Raw genomic sequence first — 16,548 nt, forward strand, 5'->3', positions numbered from 1 at the left:
GACATCACACACAGGCTTCTGAGATCGGCTCGATTTGAGAAAGGGGAAAACATTTGACGAGATTTAAAAGATTTTTATCATTATAGGGTGGTTGTGTACACACACTGCCAACACACATTTCAGTTCAAACAACTTGTAAAAGTACATGTAGCATCCTATGACCCCTTTAAGAAACAGCCCCCAGGTAAGTTAATGTTATCAAACACACATATCACCAGTCTAATGCTACACAATGACATGACCAAATGTTTTTTTTGTTTGTTTGTTTTTTAACAGAGTTTTGAGGACCCAAGAAGCTCCTGTTGCGAGTTAGAGTTAAATGTGCAGTGAGTGATGCTGCGCAAAGACAGCTAATGTTTGAACATTACTTGAGCATCACATACCACTCTCAAAAATTAATATAAAGTTAAATCATCACCACTTGAAACAGCTTGAACAAAAAACATTACAACCTTCATGACAATACAATTTATTGCAGAACTGTATTATCTTGGTGTACCCTATTAACAGGGACTAGAAATTTAATCTATTTGAATATTCTGTCCTGTCGATGAGTAATGGCACTTTTTAGTCACAGAAGGTCAACGTTGCCTTAACTCACAATACAAGAAAAAAAAATTTCTATGTTGTTTTTACTTCTGGGTTTATTCACATATGCACAACTTGCAATGGGTACAAATGATACCTTTTTCTACAGACTTCTCTTGGCAGCCCTGCACTCCCACAACAATGGCAGCAGAGAAGTTACTTGAACCAGTGATGGTGAGGTGTGTAATGCGGTTCGCTACCCAAGATTCTGCAGAGGTGGCTAGGTAGTCCGTCCTGTTAAGGAACAGCCATCATACGTTTAGCAGTTTCAGTCAGTTCCTAATTATCATTAAGTAAGTCAAACCTTGAGTCAGCAATGAATGTGATCTAAACTTTTGCTTGCTTCTCCCAGCAAATGCATCAGCCCTCATGGAGTCTCTGAGAGAGGAATACTGCAGGTCACCACAGGCTCTACAAGAACGCAGCACTGTCTGTCTTCCACTACACCTGCTCCCCTTTCCAGATCCTTCCAGAGGATTAACAAGAATGAGTCTGTTGGCATGTATCTAGCACAGCATTCACGATTTAACACGTTAACAACATGCTAGTGTGATACCCGCACAGATGTTGGGCAAGTTACTGAAAGATTGTTAAATGTTTTTAAATGGGTCAGATGGTATATTTTTCTTTCGGTAGTATTTGTTTCGTACATCTACACACACACATACATACTTTATTTCTCTAGTGAACTAACGAGCTGTGGACACTGATGACTTGCCTGAAGTAAATGAAATGCTATGTGACATTATGTTTAGAAGCTGTTTTGTTGAAGTCTTTCTGTGGTTGAAACACTGATTGAGCGATTAAATGAGATGTTCATGCATGTTTATTTCGCATTAAAGGGGTCATATGATGCTATTTACATTTTTCCTTTCTCTTTGGAGTGTTACAAGCTCTTGGTGCATAAAAAAGTAACAGTTGCGATGTGTTTTGAGTTAGTTATTAACAGTGCTATGAGATACTGTAACTTTTACGATTTAGTGCTATATAAATAAAACTGAACTGAATTAACCATAAATGCAGAGCTGCTTGATATATATCTGATCTGAAGTTTTTGTACAGTAAGACAATTTGTTATTTTTTTTTTTTTTTGTCACCAAAATGGGGCCGTTCAAAACCTTTATAAAGTCCTCCTTCCTTTGGAAACTGTCTTCTAATGGCTGATACAACACATGCAGGTGTTGCACATATGGGTTCAGACAGCAAGCCTCAAAGCCTGAGTGCAGAGTCAGACGCTGCACATTAAGTGTGGGGGTCACATTTTCCACTAAGGCCTGGCATGCATCCAAGTCCCCTGCAGCACTGACTTCCCCTTAGCTGTGACCATGGCCTCGCATTTCCTACACAAGCACATAATGAAACAAAAATGTGTTTATCTCCCTCCCTCTCCTGCTGTGATGAGAAACCACTGTATCATTTAACGTTAGTGTGGACGGATATTAACGAGTGTGATATACACCTGATCAACGCTTACTCATTTGTTACTGGTAAGTATCAATACTCATAGATGACCAATATTAGCTTTGCTATTGCCTGATTACATATCGTTAGCTAACGTGTATATCTATAAGCTAACACTGGTCTCTTACCAAGACACTTGCCCTGTTCTCCTCACACCACAACTCAATTAGTCTCCTCTGACCATTCTTCTCTCTAATCCTGGCCTGTCTTGGCCGGCTCATAATTGTATGGTTGTGGTCCGTCATACGAGTGTGAATAAACATTTACAATTTCCTCAGCGTCCGAACTGTCATTGCGAAAAAACTAACCCTTTAATGATCACCACTTAACATTGACAGTAAATAAGTGCTTTAAACTCTCACATACTCACTGGGTTCAACAGGACATCTGGTGGCTCCAACAAGCACACAGAATTGAGCACACTATGAAACAAAATATGTTAGGGCAAAGATTTTGTCAAGAAAAAGCAAAAACCTATATATCAACCTTTTATGAAGTCACTCCTTCTATTAGGTGGTATGGTTTCAGAAGCTGTTCCTCCCTCTATTCCCTCAATGATTTGGCCTCCCCTTGTTCAGGTCCAAGGCCAACTCCTCTGCAGGAGTTAAGGGTGTTGGTGGTGGCCCGCCCCCAGTTCCAGCTACATCACTCTTCTTTTTGGCAGCTGCATTTCATAAATATGTAATCGGACAGTTCTAGCATCAAGCCAATTATACTTAAGTAGTTATATAGCCTATATACTTACATTTCTGAATAATATTTTTATATTTAATTTTCACCTGCTGCCACGTTGCTGCTGTTTAAAAGTGTCCTCAAAATAAGTGAAATGCATAGTAATACATACATATATATATATATATATATATATATATATATATACTGTATATATATAAATATATATAAATTAAAAATGACAAACACAACAGAAACTTTAAAAATGACTAACACTTTAACATAATTGTATGGTTGTGGTCCGTCATACGAGTGTGAATAAACATTTACAATTTCCTCAGCGTCCGAACTGTCATTGCGATCCATTGTTTTCCTATCGTTTAAATCGACCGCTCTCCCTCTCGTTACGTCACGTCCGGTTTTGGCGGTTTTCATATGTGGAAGTACAATTTTCTCACAAAAACTAAAATACGCTATTGAGGCTTCTGGAGTAAAGTATATTTTAAAGAAAATCGAGTTCCTAAGTTATTTTTCTATACATTGCATATTGCAGGTTAGAGACCCCAGTGAGGCCTTTAAATGCTGTCCTTACCAAAAATCTGTGGTCCATAACAGCTTGAAAGGCAGTTTTGATGGAGTTGAAAGAAGTCTTGGAGCTAGCCTGGTGTTCATCATTTACTGATGAAACCGTAGACTATTTTGAGGGCAAAATCAGTGATCATAGGCAGGCACTGCAAGAGTGTTTCCCGGAGGTCCACTGCCTTCCTAAACATCATGTGGAGTTTTACCACACCCTAGTGAAAGGCTTTGGGCCCCTGGTACATGTTTGGTCCATGCGATTTGAAGCCAAACACCGCTTTTTCAAAAGAGTTGTGCATGATGCTCAAAACTTCAAAAGTATTTTGAAGACAATGGTAGTCAGACACCAACACATGATGGCATATCATCTTGCTGCACCATCATTTTTCAAGCCAAAAAAACACAAGCATCCAGGGTTGACTCTGTTCTGGTTCAAGCTATACCAGAAGTGGCTCGGGTACATGTTAGAAGACGAACAATGATATTTTTGGTAATCCACGTTTGTTTGTATCTGTGGCTCTGATAGGTGTTTGCTGTGATATGAACGTCTTCACTTGATATAAAGTATTTTAATAATGATGTTCCCATTTTTAGATTGCCACGTATCGTAATACATCAAAGTCTGACGGTTTCTGACAGTTCATCATATTTTTAATTTTCATTATATGTAACCTGAAGCTTGAATTGATTGTTTACATTTAATATAGCAGTTTTCCAGGGATCCCTAACACATCCATTTCTGATCTGTTTGCTTTTTTTACTGAACAGCTTCACCATGTTTAAGAGGGATAGGGACATCCTTTGAAACATTACTGAACTCTTTAGCAAATCAGCTCAAAAGGGAAATGTATATAAATTGTTACAATTAATTATGATTAATTACAATTATTTATATCAGCTGCCAGTAGTAACTGTAGCAGAATTAATTTGCCATCAACTAATCTGTTCGTCCAGCGAACATTCAGTGTAAGTTCACATCAACTCTAAGAAAGGATATGTTCGTGGCCACAGAAAAGATCTTTCCTACAGTATTAATGCATTAGAGCATGTAGCTAGATCAGAATCATAAAGGGACATTATTCACAAGCAGTGACAGAATCAGAAACTCGTGTAATCTGTTCACAAAAGTTTATTAGCTAAGAACTAACACACATAACTAATCTAAACAAACAAACATACAATCACTTATACATGGGGGCAGGGCAAGTGAGACTGGACGAACCATTAGAAAAACAAGAAAATGCAGCTATGGAAAAGGAGTCAGTTAACCGTTGAGTTAAAAACCATCAGCGCCGTTTTACAACGGGGTCTATAGCTTATACTAAACCTCTGTTTCGTTTAGTTAAATGTACGATTCTTGCATTGCCAGATGTGTCCGGATGCAGTTTGATGCAGGATGAAAGTCTTGATGGTTTCAAGGTTTGGACTTGCGATCATGCACCTTCTTCCGGGTTTGAAGAGTGATGAACTCCAAAGATGTTCTGACTCGATGGTGATTGGGAGTTTCTTCCCAGGTGGAAAGTGAAGAAGAGCTAAGAGAGACATCAGCTGAGATCCTAGGATCTTTGGTGAATGGAAAGTCAAGGCCGAAGCCTGGCACAAACTTAAGGGTTCCAGAAGAGTTCTAGCTCACATCCTCATCTTCTCTGAATCTAACAGAACTGCAGACTGGCTGTGTCGAGGTCTGCCAGGTGCGGCTGCGTCGGCTCTGGGACTTAACAACCAGCAGACAGGAAGGTGATGAGAGACGAGTGAAGAGACTTAAAAGCCAGACGGATCACTAAAGTGAGGCCTTTTAAGTTCTGTGGAGGTCACACCTCTCGGGGGTCAAAGAGCCAATGGTGACTTGCACTTTTGGAGGGAAAGTCTACGACTCTTTGTCTTAGAGCATGGTATTATGCATATGTAATTCGATTGGGTGTTGATGCAAAAACTACTAAAAATTCTTAGAACACTAATATGTTGCACAGGTATAAACATATAATATACACTTTCAATTAGATCATGCGAAGACGAATTCATAGAGACCAAACATGGTATAGATGAAATTGTATTAACTAGTGATCTATCATAAGCATGCATAAAACAGTATACAATAGACAAGACCATATAAAAGAACATAATCATACACAATGACCTGGGGATATGCATGATAGGAAGGTTATAGAAAAAATTGTCTATGAATGAATGAAATAATGTCCTATAGCCGTATGTGTCTGTTTTAGAGAGAATTAAGTAGAGGTGGAAGATTCTCTCTACATACTTTTAGGTCGTAAAGTTTATTTGGTCTGGCTGAGGTGTCCTGGTTGCCATGGTAACCAGGGGCCTGGAGGACGTTTACAGACATATAGGCACAGAGTCTGGTGTGGGGTCTGTGCTTATTTGTTAATCTAATGAACAATTGTGTGTCTGATTGGTCCAAATGCTAGTGTTTTGGCATGTTTGTAACATTATATTGACTATTAGTTCTTCATAATTAATTTTAAATATAATTTAAAATGTAACAATTTGAAATGCAATGAAAGTAATTCAAGATGTATCTGAAATCTATTCAATACGTAACCCAATGTAATTAATTATAACATGCCTATAAGATTAGCCCTAGCAGAAAAAAGACATAAACACAATCATATTGGATATGGCTCCATTCATAATGTATGCAACATGCAGCATGTAATGACAGTGGTGAGGGACTTTTTTTATAAATACCTTTTTGTGTTTAGCAGAAGACCGTAATTTTGAGATTATAACATGTGACATTCTGCTTGGATTAATTAATTAAGCATTTCTATGGCAACACCATCAGTGCCTAAAGTAATCTGCAGTGGTCAGGTGGTTCAGTGGTCACATGGTACAAGTGGGAGCTCTAAGAAAATTCCCAGTTTAGAAGCTGTAATTACAAGTTCTACGTGGGCATGAATGCTTTTTTATGGTAATTACAACATGGCATGAATGCACATACAAGGACTCATACCTTACATCTGGTGGACATTTTTCTTTGAAGCCATCTTTGATTTTTTGTATTGTCCCTTTTTTTTTGTTTTTATCACATTCAAATGCACTTAATTCATGTCTAATTTCATGCAAGTGTTTGGTCCGCTGTTTCATGATTGCATCATCAGCTGGACTCTTCCGCAGGACAACATCCTTGTTGAAGGTTCAATGATATGGAGCCCTGGGTCTGTTAAGAGATGCACAGTTTAACCACAAGCTGCCTTCGTTCCTCTTCAGAACACAAATTAAGATATTTTTGATGAAATCCGAGAGCTTTCTGACCCTGCATAGACAGCAACACAACTGAAAAACCCAGGCCCAGAAAGGTAGTAAGGACATCGTTAAAACAGTGACATCAGTGGTTCAACCATAATGTTATGAAGCTACGAGAATACTTTTGCTGAGTGAAGAAAACTAAAATAATGAGTGTATTCAACAATTTCTTCTCTGCCATGAGTTCTCATGCGTGTGGTGCTGCTGACGCGGGAGCCGGCGTTCTGATGTAAAACCCGGATGCGCTGCGATTCGGGCATCCAGTGCACACTTTAGCACCATTTTAAAGACTACACCAAGACAAAGCACAATCAATGTAGAATTCAATAGCTTGTATACAGCATGCATCTTCCTCTGCTTGTAAACACAGCGCAGTGCATCCGGGTTCCATGTCAGAATGCCGCATACGTTGTGCTAGTTTCGTGAACACGCGGCGGAGACTGACACAGAAGAGAAGAAATTGTTGAATGAATTTAATGAATTTTAATTGGTCAAATACATATTTAATATTTTGTGTTGTAGATCTCGAGTATTCACAGTGTGAAAATCAGTGATTATTTATGACGATGTATTTCTGACGATTTCAATAATTTAACTTTCCTTTGTTATACATTTAAAATGTTATTTGTGTAGTAGATACTGGTGATTGTTTAATTAAATTGCTTGTTTGTATAATAGTGATAAATGTGGGATCCTACACAATTCATGTTTTAGTCAGGGGTATATTATGTAGCGTATTAGTGGATGTGATGTATAAAAATGGAAATTGTCCAGTATTTAAATGGAATACGTGTGTGTTTAGTGATTGAACACTGGCTAATTAATAATGACAACACTTTAATTAATGAATTAAAAAGTGGGTGGAGGGATTGAATTGCTTTACACACTGAAGAAGACCTTGAGCCGAAACGTTTGTGTTTTTTCCTATTGGTGATGAATGTAAAATAAAATGTAAAAAGAATACTTTTTTTTAGCGTGCGGCTCATGGTCTCATATACTAAGAAACTGTTGAATAAAATCATTGTTTTTGTTTTCTATGGTGGGTCAGAAAGCTCTCTGATTTTATCGAAAATATCTTAAAGGAACACTCCACTATTTTTGAAAATAGGCTCATTTTCCAACTCCCCTAGAGTTAAACATTTGAGTTTTACCGTGTTCGAATCCATTCAGCCGATCTCCGGGTCTGGCGGTAGCACTTTTAGCTGTAGCTTAGCATATATCATTGAATCGGATTAGACCGTTAGCATCTCGCTCAAAAATGACCAAAAAGTTTCTATATTTTTCCTATTTAAAACTTGACTCTTCTGTCGTTACACTGTGTACTAAGACTGACGGAAAATGAAAAGTTGCGATTTTCTAGGCCGATATGGATAGGAATTATACTCTCATTCCGGCGTAATAATCAAGGAACTTTGCTGCCGTACCATGGGTGCAGCAGGCGCAATGATATTACGCAGCACCTGAAAATAGTCCCCAGCTAGGTTTTACATTTGATTACTTTATTCAATTTCTGTCCCTAAAATCTAATGTTAGACCTACCTAAAAAACCTGAAAAGCACTGTTTATTTTATTTGTATCTTTGCTCTATTGTATTTATTTGTGTTCTTACTTTCTTTATTTTTATTTGACAATATAGTTTTTCCCTAAACATAGCACATACCGAACCGTACCAAAACCATGATACAAACAGAACCGCGAGTAAGTTGAACCGTTGCACCCCTACTACCGCCAGACCCGGAGATCGGCTGAATGGATTCGAAAATGGTAAAACTCAACTGTTGAACTCTAGGGGAGTTTGAAAATGAGCCTATTTTCAAAAATAGTGGAGTGTTCCTTTAATTTGTGTTCCAAAGATGAACAAAGGTCTGACGGGTTTGGAACGACATGAAAGTGAGTAATTAATGACAGAATTTTAATTTTTGGGTGAACTAACCCTTTAATTCTCAGACTTATCTAATGCAGATCTGAACCTGCAGAGCTCAGAGACAGGATTGTGTCCAGCAACACATCAGGAGAAGATTACAAAAATATTTGGTTGCATTGAATGTTGAAGAGCACAGTGGCCTTCATAATTCTTAAACGGAAGAAGTTTGGAACAACAAGGTCTCTTCCTAGAGCTGGTCGTCTGGCCCAATTGAGCAATCAGGGAAGAAAGGCCTTTGTCAGGTTCTTGGTAACTACTCCTCCAATCAACAGTGGTTGAGCTCCAGAAGAAACTCGAAAAACCTGAAGAAAAACCTGTGCTCAGTGCAAGACACACGAAAGCCTGCTTGGCACCTAAAGAATTCTCAGACTGTGATAAACAATATTTTCTTGTCTGATGAACCTAAATTCCAAGCATGACATCTGGAGGAAACCAGGATCTGCTTATCACCTGCACCATCTCAGCAATAACGAATGGTGGTGCTAGCATCATGATTTGGGGCTGTTTTTCAGTGGTGGAGACTGAAGTACTGGTCTATGTAGAAGGACAGCTGAATGCACCAAAATACAGATGTATGCTTAATGAAAACCTGCTCAAGAGTACTAGGCCACATGATGTTCACCTTCTATTACACAGCCAAGACAACATCAGAGTGATGACTCAAGAGAATGCCCTTTAATGGCCCAGACAAAACCCACACTTGAAACCAATCAAACGTCTGTGAAGAAAACTGAAAATATTAAATGTTGTTCAATAACTGTCCCCATCCAACCTGCCAGCTTGATCAGCGAAGATCAATGGCAGAAAATCCACAAGTCCAAAAAAGACTTGAGACTGTAATCCCTGCAGAAAGGTGGTTCAATAAATTACTGAAATTTTGCTTTGTCATTATGGGGTATGGAGTGTAGACTGGTGTAAAAAATAATTAAAAGAATGTTAGCTTAAGGAAAACAAAATGTAAAAAAAAAAGGTCTGAATACTTTCTGAATGCAGTGTAGATGGCTTTATGCAATTTATTAATTTCAACGCATTGTCCTTAATCTAATAAATCAGCAACAACTCTATACATTTTAAATCAGAGCATCTACCATAACTGCTCAATATTTTAAATTATAGCAAAGAAGATGAATGGGTGTGGCCACATGCATTCATATGAACATGACAAAAGAAAATAAAAAGCTTCAATTTAAAGTTTAAAGAGAAGTAGAATGCAAATGAACTATCTGAACATGGCCAAACCACTTGTGATGATCATGGTGGATTCTTTTAGGAACATGGAGTATCTGAATTTGAGGCACATTCTGAGCCACTTCAAACTCTGTCCACAAAAAGAACAAGAATAGGGTCTACTGTATGCATGACTTTCCACATGCATCTGAAAAAGAACTTTTTGTGACACTGATCACAATTAAATCAGCTTCATCCAGAATGAACAAGCAGGTGATTTTTTTAAATTGCTCCTTTTTGTAAATCTCTTTTCACACTTGGAACTTTGTCATTTCTGTCCAGAGTGAGTTTGCAAATGACTTTTCGTGTCTATGATATGTGAACTCCTTTCACACAGAAGACACTTAAATCTTCTCTCCACTGTGAATCCTCCTGTGGTCATCTAAGGCTCCTCTAAATCTGAAACTCTTTCCACACTGATCACATACAAATGGCTTCTCTCCAGTGTGAATTCTCATGTGGGCGTCTAGATTTCCTTTTTGATTGAAACTTATTCCACACTGTTGGCAGGTGAACGGGTTTTCTCCAGTGTGAATCCTCATGTGGACTTTCAAGTTTTCTTTTCGACTGAAACTTTTTCCACACTGTTGGCAGGTGAATGGGTTTTCTCCAGTGTGAGTTCTCATGTGGTCATTAAAGTGTCCTTTTTGACCGATATTCTTTCCACACAGCTGGCAAGTAAACGGTTTCTCTCCAGTGTGAATTCTCATGTGTCTTTTGAGGCTTGTTGGTCGATTGAAACTCTTTCCACACTGTTGACACATGTAAGGTTTCTCTCCTGTGTGAACTCTCATGTGGACTCTGAGGCTACCTTTATTAGTATAACACTTTCCACACTGTTGGCAGGTAAAATCACATCTAGTTCCAGTCTTTTGAGCTCTTTTTTGCGACAAAGTATTTTCAGTCTGATTGACATTAATTTCAGAGTTCTCTCTTGAGTGAATCCTCATGTGCTGATTAAGGGCTACTGAAAATCTGAAACTCTTTCCACACTGATCACAAACAAATGGCTTCTCTCCAGTGTGAATTCTCATGTGGCCGTCAAGATTTCCTTTTTGATTGAAACTTTTTCCACACTGTTGGCAGGTGAATGGGTTTTCTCCAGTGTGAGTTCTCATGTGGACTTTCAAGATTCCTTTTCGACTGAAACTTTTTCCACACTGTTGGCAGGTGAATGGGTTTTCTCCAGTGTGAGTTCTCATGTGGATAATAAAGTGTCCTTTTTGACCGATATTCTTTCCACACTGTGGGCAAGTAAACAGTTTCTCTCCAGTGTGAATTCTCATGTGGACTTTGAGGCTTGCTGGTCGAATGAAACTCTTTCCACACTGTTGACACGTGTAAGGTATCTCTCCTGTGTGAACTCTCATGTGGAATTTGAGGCTATTTTTATTAGTATAACTCTTTCCACACTGCTGGCAGGTAAAACGACGTCTAGTTCCAGTCTTTTGAGCTCTTTTTTGTGACAAAGTGTTTTCAGGCATTTTCTGTGAACAGCTAAAAGATTTTCTCCGGTTATGAAAGCATGTTTCTTCATACTGATCTTTATGTTCATTTTCTTTCAGTTCTTGATTCTCCTCCTTCAGTGCCATTGGGTCTAAGGTGGAAAAATAAATAGAAAAATAACCCTAGTTTAAAATGGCACAAAGCAATGTATACATAAACATTCAACATGTAAAGCATCAAAACCTTTAGATCCTACATACAATAAGCTGCTCTCAGAAACTCTACTCGATATTGTTAACTTTTAGCTTTTCAGTTTAGCTTAGCAATTTCTTTTCAGAAATGAAGCCCCATCATAACAGAGACTGTCCCTGTAGATCAGGGATGTGTAACTTTGGTCTTTTTATGGCCACCGCCCAGCAGAGGGCCATTCCAACCCTAATTAAACACACCTGCCTGTAATGTTCAAGAAATCCTGAAGACTTATTTTAGATTGTTCAAGTGTGTTTGATTAAACTTTGCTTTGATTACACTTTGTTGAGCATACAGGGTTGTGATTACTCCTACTGAGAAGTCGCTGATCTGGGCTGCGTTTCCCAAAGCATCGTAAGCCTAAGATGATCATAGCTCCATTGGTGGCAATGGGTCTACGATGTACTTAGGCTTACGATGCTTTTGGGAAATGCAGCCCTGGTGTGTAGTGTGCACATAACAGCAACTATTGGCGCTTTTCCACTGCATGGTACGGCTCGGTACGGTTCACTTTTTGGGGGTTTTCCACTGGGTACAGTACCTGGATAACGACATGTGAATAATCCTGCCCACTCTAAAGCGGTACTGAACTGCAGTGGAAACGCAAACCGTGCCGAGCCGAACCGAGTCGTACCACGCAGTGGAAAAGCATCATAAATGGTATCCCAGACAGTGGTGCAGTGTGAGAAGAGCAGCAAACCAGCAACTTCAATTCCAGGTTCACACTGCATGATCTTTAGAAACATAAACATTAGATTTCTATGTGCCTGTGCTTGTCAGTTTTAGATTTCCTACACAACCTGAAGAACTCTCCAGATCTCTACATGTTAGCGGAGTGTATTAATGTTATCAAAGATGGTATTGCTAGGCTAGTAATTTTCTTCTATTAAATTCTTGCAAAAATAGAGATATTAAAATTAAGAACCTGTGTGTTATATTGGCAGCAGTCTTTTGATAATCACTTTTCTGTTTATAGAACAGACATTATCCATCTTAGATAAGTTACCGTGTTTAATCAATGTTTAATGCTCTCTTTGTTATGTTGGACAGACCCCCTCCTGAAGTTCACCGCTTCCTTTTAAATGAACTTATTGTTTATTTAAATGCCTACTGTTGTGGTCTTGTGATGTTCTGGGGTGGAGAGAGAAGAATTACTTTTTATGTTGCCCCTCACCAACCCTAGACTCGGAGGACGTAACATTTACACACAAGGCTTTTAAACGGCTGGTTTAAACTCTCCGTGTCTGCACGAGTGCATAGCCTTTATTGCATAGGTGTCCAAACCATTTGAAGTAAAGTATGTTTTATTTTTATTGTATATAAAGTTTATTAGTTAGAATGATAATTCATTTATATAGGATTTAAAACTATTAAAGTTGTTTTGTATATATTGTCTGATAAGTAATTTTTGTGTAATTTATCATCTTCACAATCACTACACAAACTGACATACATACATAATATATACATAACGAAACAGTTGCTGAGGTTGTTGATCAATTTAGCTTTAAACATGTTATATCCATATATTTTGTTCAAATATCACAAATAATAATCTCACGGTTTACTGAGCATTACATGATTTATTTATTTTTTCTTTGCAGAAGGGGTTTTGGATTGATACACAACCTGATCAGTTTATACATAATGAAACTGATTCATCAAGCAACTCCACGTGCAAACTACTTCTTATCACCGCTTCTTCCTGATGTCATGAAAACTAATTTTATTTGACGTGCCAATTCATTCTGTCATTATCATGTTAATGGTATGTTATGAACATGTAGATCACTTTAGTTCCCAAACCTGTTCCTGGAGCCCCAACACTGCACATTTCCTAATTTGAAGGGGTCATTGATTATGATTTCACTTTTTTTAACTTTAGTTAGTGTGTAATGTGGCCGTTTAATCATAAACAACATCTGCAAAGTTACGACGCTCAAAGTTCAATGCAAAGGGCGAAATTGTCTTTTACAGAATTCGCTTTTTAAGGCCTACAACAAACAGCTGGTAAGGACTACAACAAGCTACTTCCTGGGTTAGTGACATCACAAAGCCTGTAAATTTACATAAACCCTCCCCCAGAAAAGGCAAAAGGGTGGGGCCATTTATGTTGTAGTAAGGATGTAAACAAAGGGCAACGCTGTTTGGCTTTGCTAGCCATTTAGCAAAATGCTAATTCATAGTTAACCGTGAAATGCCTACAAACACCTACAAAGTTCTTGTTTTTATCCCACCAGCGAACTTTGAATGTTGTCAGATAAGTGAGAACATGCACTCTTGGGGTTCTACTTTAATTTTTTATGCCCTTCCCTTGCTACCTTTCCTCCATCTCATGGACTCAGATGTACATCATTGCAAGCTGTTGCCAATTACTGGTGAAACCCACGTAATGGGTTTAAATGAAATACCTTAATCCAAATCTCTTGATCACTTGGAATCCACTATGAAGTTAATTTATAATTTACTTTTTTTACACCCTGTTCTGTAGGCCTATAGGGCTGTTAGAGAAAACCTAAAATAAAAATACACAAAAATAGAACAATAGAGCGAAAGTGAACTTCAAGTACAAATGTATGTTTTTAAAGGCATGTATGTCTACTTATCTCTAATTTTTCATAATGTAACATGACAATACGTGACATGTCATTAGAGTTGGGTTTTGAGAATCAGTTCCAAATTTCCAAGAACCGGGCATTTGGTAAGACTCGCATATTTCGATTCCATTTAACGATTCCTGCGTTAACATTTTGATGTGATTTTAAACCAGTCAAGTGCAAGAAGGGAAGGAACTTGCGCACTGTTTTGCTTGCCGCGTGCGCACATTTGAAGCGCGAACACAGAGTTCCGTGCATCTCCAGAAAAGGTAGTTCCGAGCCAGAACAGACTCCTCTATTTTACATTTTGCTACCAATAATTATGTGAGTATATCCTTGTAAACACACCCATTTTTGTCTCAAGTGAACATAAACAGATGAGAAAGAAAGCGTGTGTGTAACAGTATTTTTTAAATCCACGTGCGTTTGGTGTTAAAGAGACAGTATATCCTAATAAACATGTGCTGACTGTCATTAATGTTAATCAAAGAACAAAAGAAAATCATTCACTGATCTTGACTGAATATTTTTTGTAACTTTAATGAGGATTAATATATATTTTAATGAAATGAAAACTATGCTGTCTTTTTAAACTTTTGATTTTAATTTTTATACCTGAAATTTGTTCAGTTGAATTTATTTATGCTATTGTTAACTGATGTTGTTCCCATTTTATTACTGACTGTACTTGACTTTACAGGGGTCATTGGATGCAAAATCCACTTTTACATGGTGTTAGCATATCATGTCTTAGCAGTGTGTGGACACAACACCCTACAATGATCAAAAAAATCCATTCACTACTTTTTTTTTAATCCCTAAAAAACCTGAAGTCTCAATAATCAAGATGTTTTGATTTTCTGAGCAATATGACATCATACAGCTCAAGCCCTGCCCACAAACGCTAACAGACTATCCCGTATTATTAGTATATTCTTACAACCAGTTGTACACTGTCCACCATTTTCTTCATGTTTGAGCAGCTGTAGCAACATCTCGTTTTGTAGATGTAAAAGTGAACATAAGAGTCTTCATGTTCTATCAACGTAAGAGCCACTGAGGACGCAGTGGGTTAGTTTTCTTTTTAATGGTAATGCACCACCAAATACACCTAAATTCGTTTATATCTGCACAAATCATTTTACTCCAGACTGCTTTCTGAACGAGGGACAATTCAAGGCAGGCTTTGCTAAAAAGTTAAAACTCACAGATGGATCAGTACCTATTGTTCATGATCCAGCTGCACCTCTAGAAAAATTAAGTCTCACACTTAATATTGTTTATGATTATTTGCAAAATGCTTTTCCTGTTCCAGGGAAGAGAGAGGCAGGGTGAGCAGTAGCTCATTATCATTTAAAGAGACATGCACCGAAATGGGTCGCTGTGAACAGAGCTGTTATTTTCAAGGTAAAATGGTGTCGTTTTACACTACCATTGAAGAATTTTAACCAAAGTATGTTAAAGATATTTCATGCAGACCCTAAAGAATCATTCCAACTTGTGCAAAACAGGCATCCGATGTCCCCTTTAACAATTTGACATTTGATTTTTTTTTTTTATGTTATAATTATGGGCATTTTATGCCTTTAATGTGAGAGAGCTGGCAGGAAAGCGTTGGGTGGAGAGAGGGGAGCAGGAACAGCAAAGGACCTCAAGGCGGGAATCAAACCCGGGTCGCCGTGAGCGCAGTTGCGCTATATGTCGACGCACTAACCACAAGGCTATCGGCGCCAACTTTGAAATTTAGTCTATTTTGAAAATTAGTCTAATTGTTTTGGCTGTGGTATTTTTGTTAAAACGTGTTCTAAGTGTTCTGTAGGCTGCTAATTTTTGCTTATGTTATGCAGCTGCAACAGAATGCTTTGTAAAAAGACAGAAAATAAATTAGTTTGACAACTAAATGTTTGACTTTTCTTTTTTTTTTTTTTACTTTATTGGAATCGAAACTAGTAATGATAAGCTGAATCTGAACTGGAATCAATCAAATTCAAACGATACCCAACCCTACATGTCATAAAAACAAATGTCCAAATAAAACCACTTTAATTATGACATTGTCCATAAAGATAATTTCTGTAGAGCTGGACATTTTAATAAGGATGAAATGAATGAGTTCAGATTTAAGAATGAAAACCAACCTGTTTGTTCCTCAGTATCTTCTTGTTTGACTCTGAATGCTTCTTCAATCCTCATGTCTTCACTCTCCTCTATAATAAACGCCATCTTTGTTTGGGTCTCAGTATCTTCATGTTTCACTCTGAATGCTTCTTCAATCTTCATGATAACAGAAAGGAAAAATAATTTAAAACAATCTCTGGGTGCGTCTCAATAAGCTTCCTAGTTCAGTAGTCAGCGCACTAATAAGGGAGTCAGTAAGAGAGTTAATGGCTTTAAATGACCTAATAAGAGGAAAACATCCAAAGCTCGAATTTAAATTAATATAATACATTAAATAAAAATGAGGCTGCGTTTTACTCACCCCCGATGCATCCTAGGTGTATATGACTTTCTTCTTTCAGACGAATCCAGTCGGAGTTA

At 37.8% G+C, this 16,548-nt stretch overlaps 2 protein-coding genes across 2 annotated transcripts in view; one reads left to right on the forward strand and one right to left on the reverse strand.

Moving 5' to 3' along the window:
* Nucleotides 1-16,548, forward strand: part of LOC107698818 (gastrula zinc finger protein XlCGF57.1-like) — a 66,682-nt gene that overhangs the window by 25,170 nt on the left and 24,964 nt on the right. The window lies entirely within an intron of this gene.
* Nucleotides 9,470-16,233, reverse strand: LOC107698786 (gastrula zinc finger protein XlCGF57.1-like). The gene is made up of 2 exons (XM_016499895.1): nt 16,149-16,233; nt 9,470-11,315 (listed from the first exon to the last, which is right to left on the reverse strand). The coding sequence occupies exons 1-2, from the start codon at nt 16,231-16,233 to the stop codon at nt 10,063-10,065; spliced, it is 1,338 nt and encodes a 445-aa protein (XP_016355381.1). The 3' UTR covers nt 9,470-10,062.

This window comes from Sinocyclocheilus anshuiensis, unplaced genomic scaffold, assembly GCF_001515605.1.
Source record: "Sinocyclocheilus anshuiensis isolate Anshui unplaced genomic scaffold, SAMN03320099.WGS_v1.1 scaffold1447, whole genome shotgun sequence".
Lineage (NCBI taxonomy): Eukaryota > Metazoa > Chordata > Actinopteri > Cypriniformes > Cyprinidae > Sinocyclocheilus > Sinocyclocheilus anshuiensis.

Bases quoted from the DNA above. Each gene is read 5' to 3' on its own strand.
- LOC107698786 (XM_016499895.1), bottom strand. From the start codon at position 16,233: ATGGCGTTTATTATAGAGGAGAGTGAAGACATGAGGATTGAAGAAGCA. The intron at 11,316-16,148 runs GTTGGTTTTCAT...TTTCCACCTTAG, and splicing joins AGATACTGAGGAACAAACAG to ACCCAATGGCACTGAAGGAG.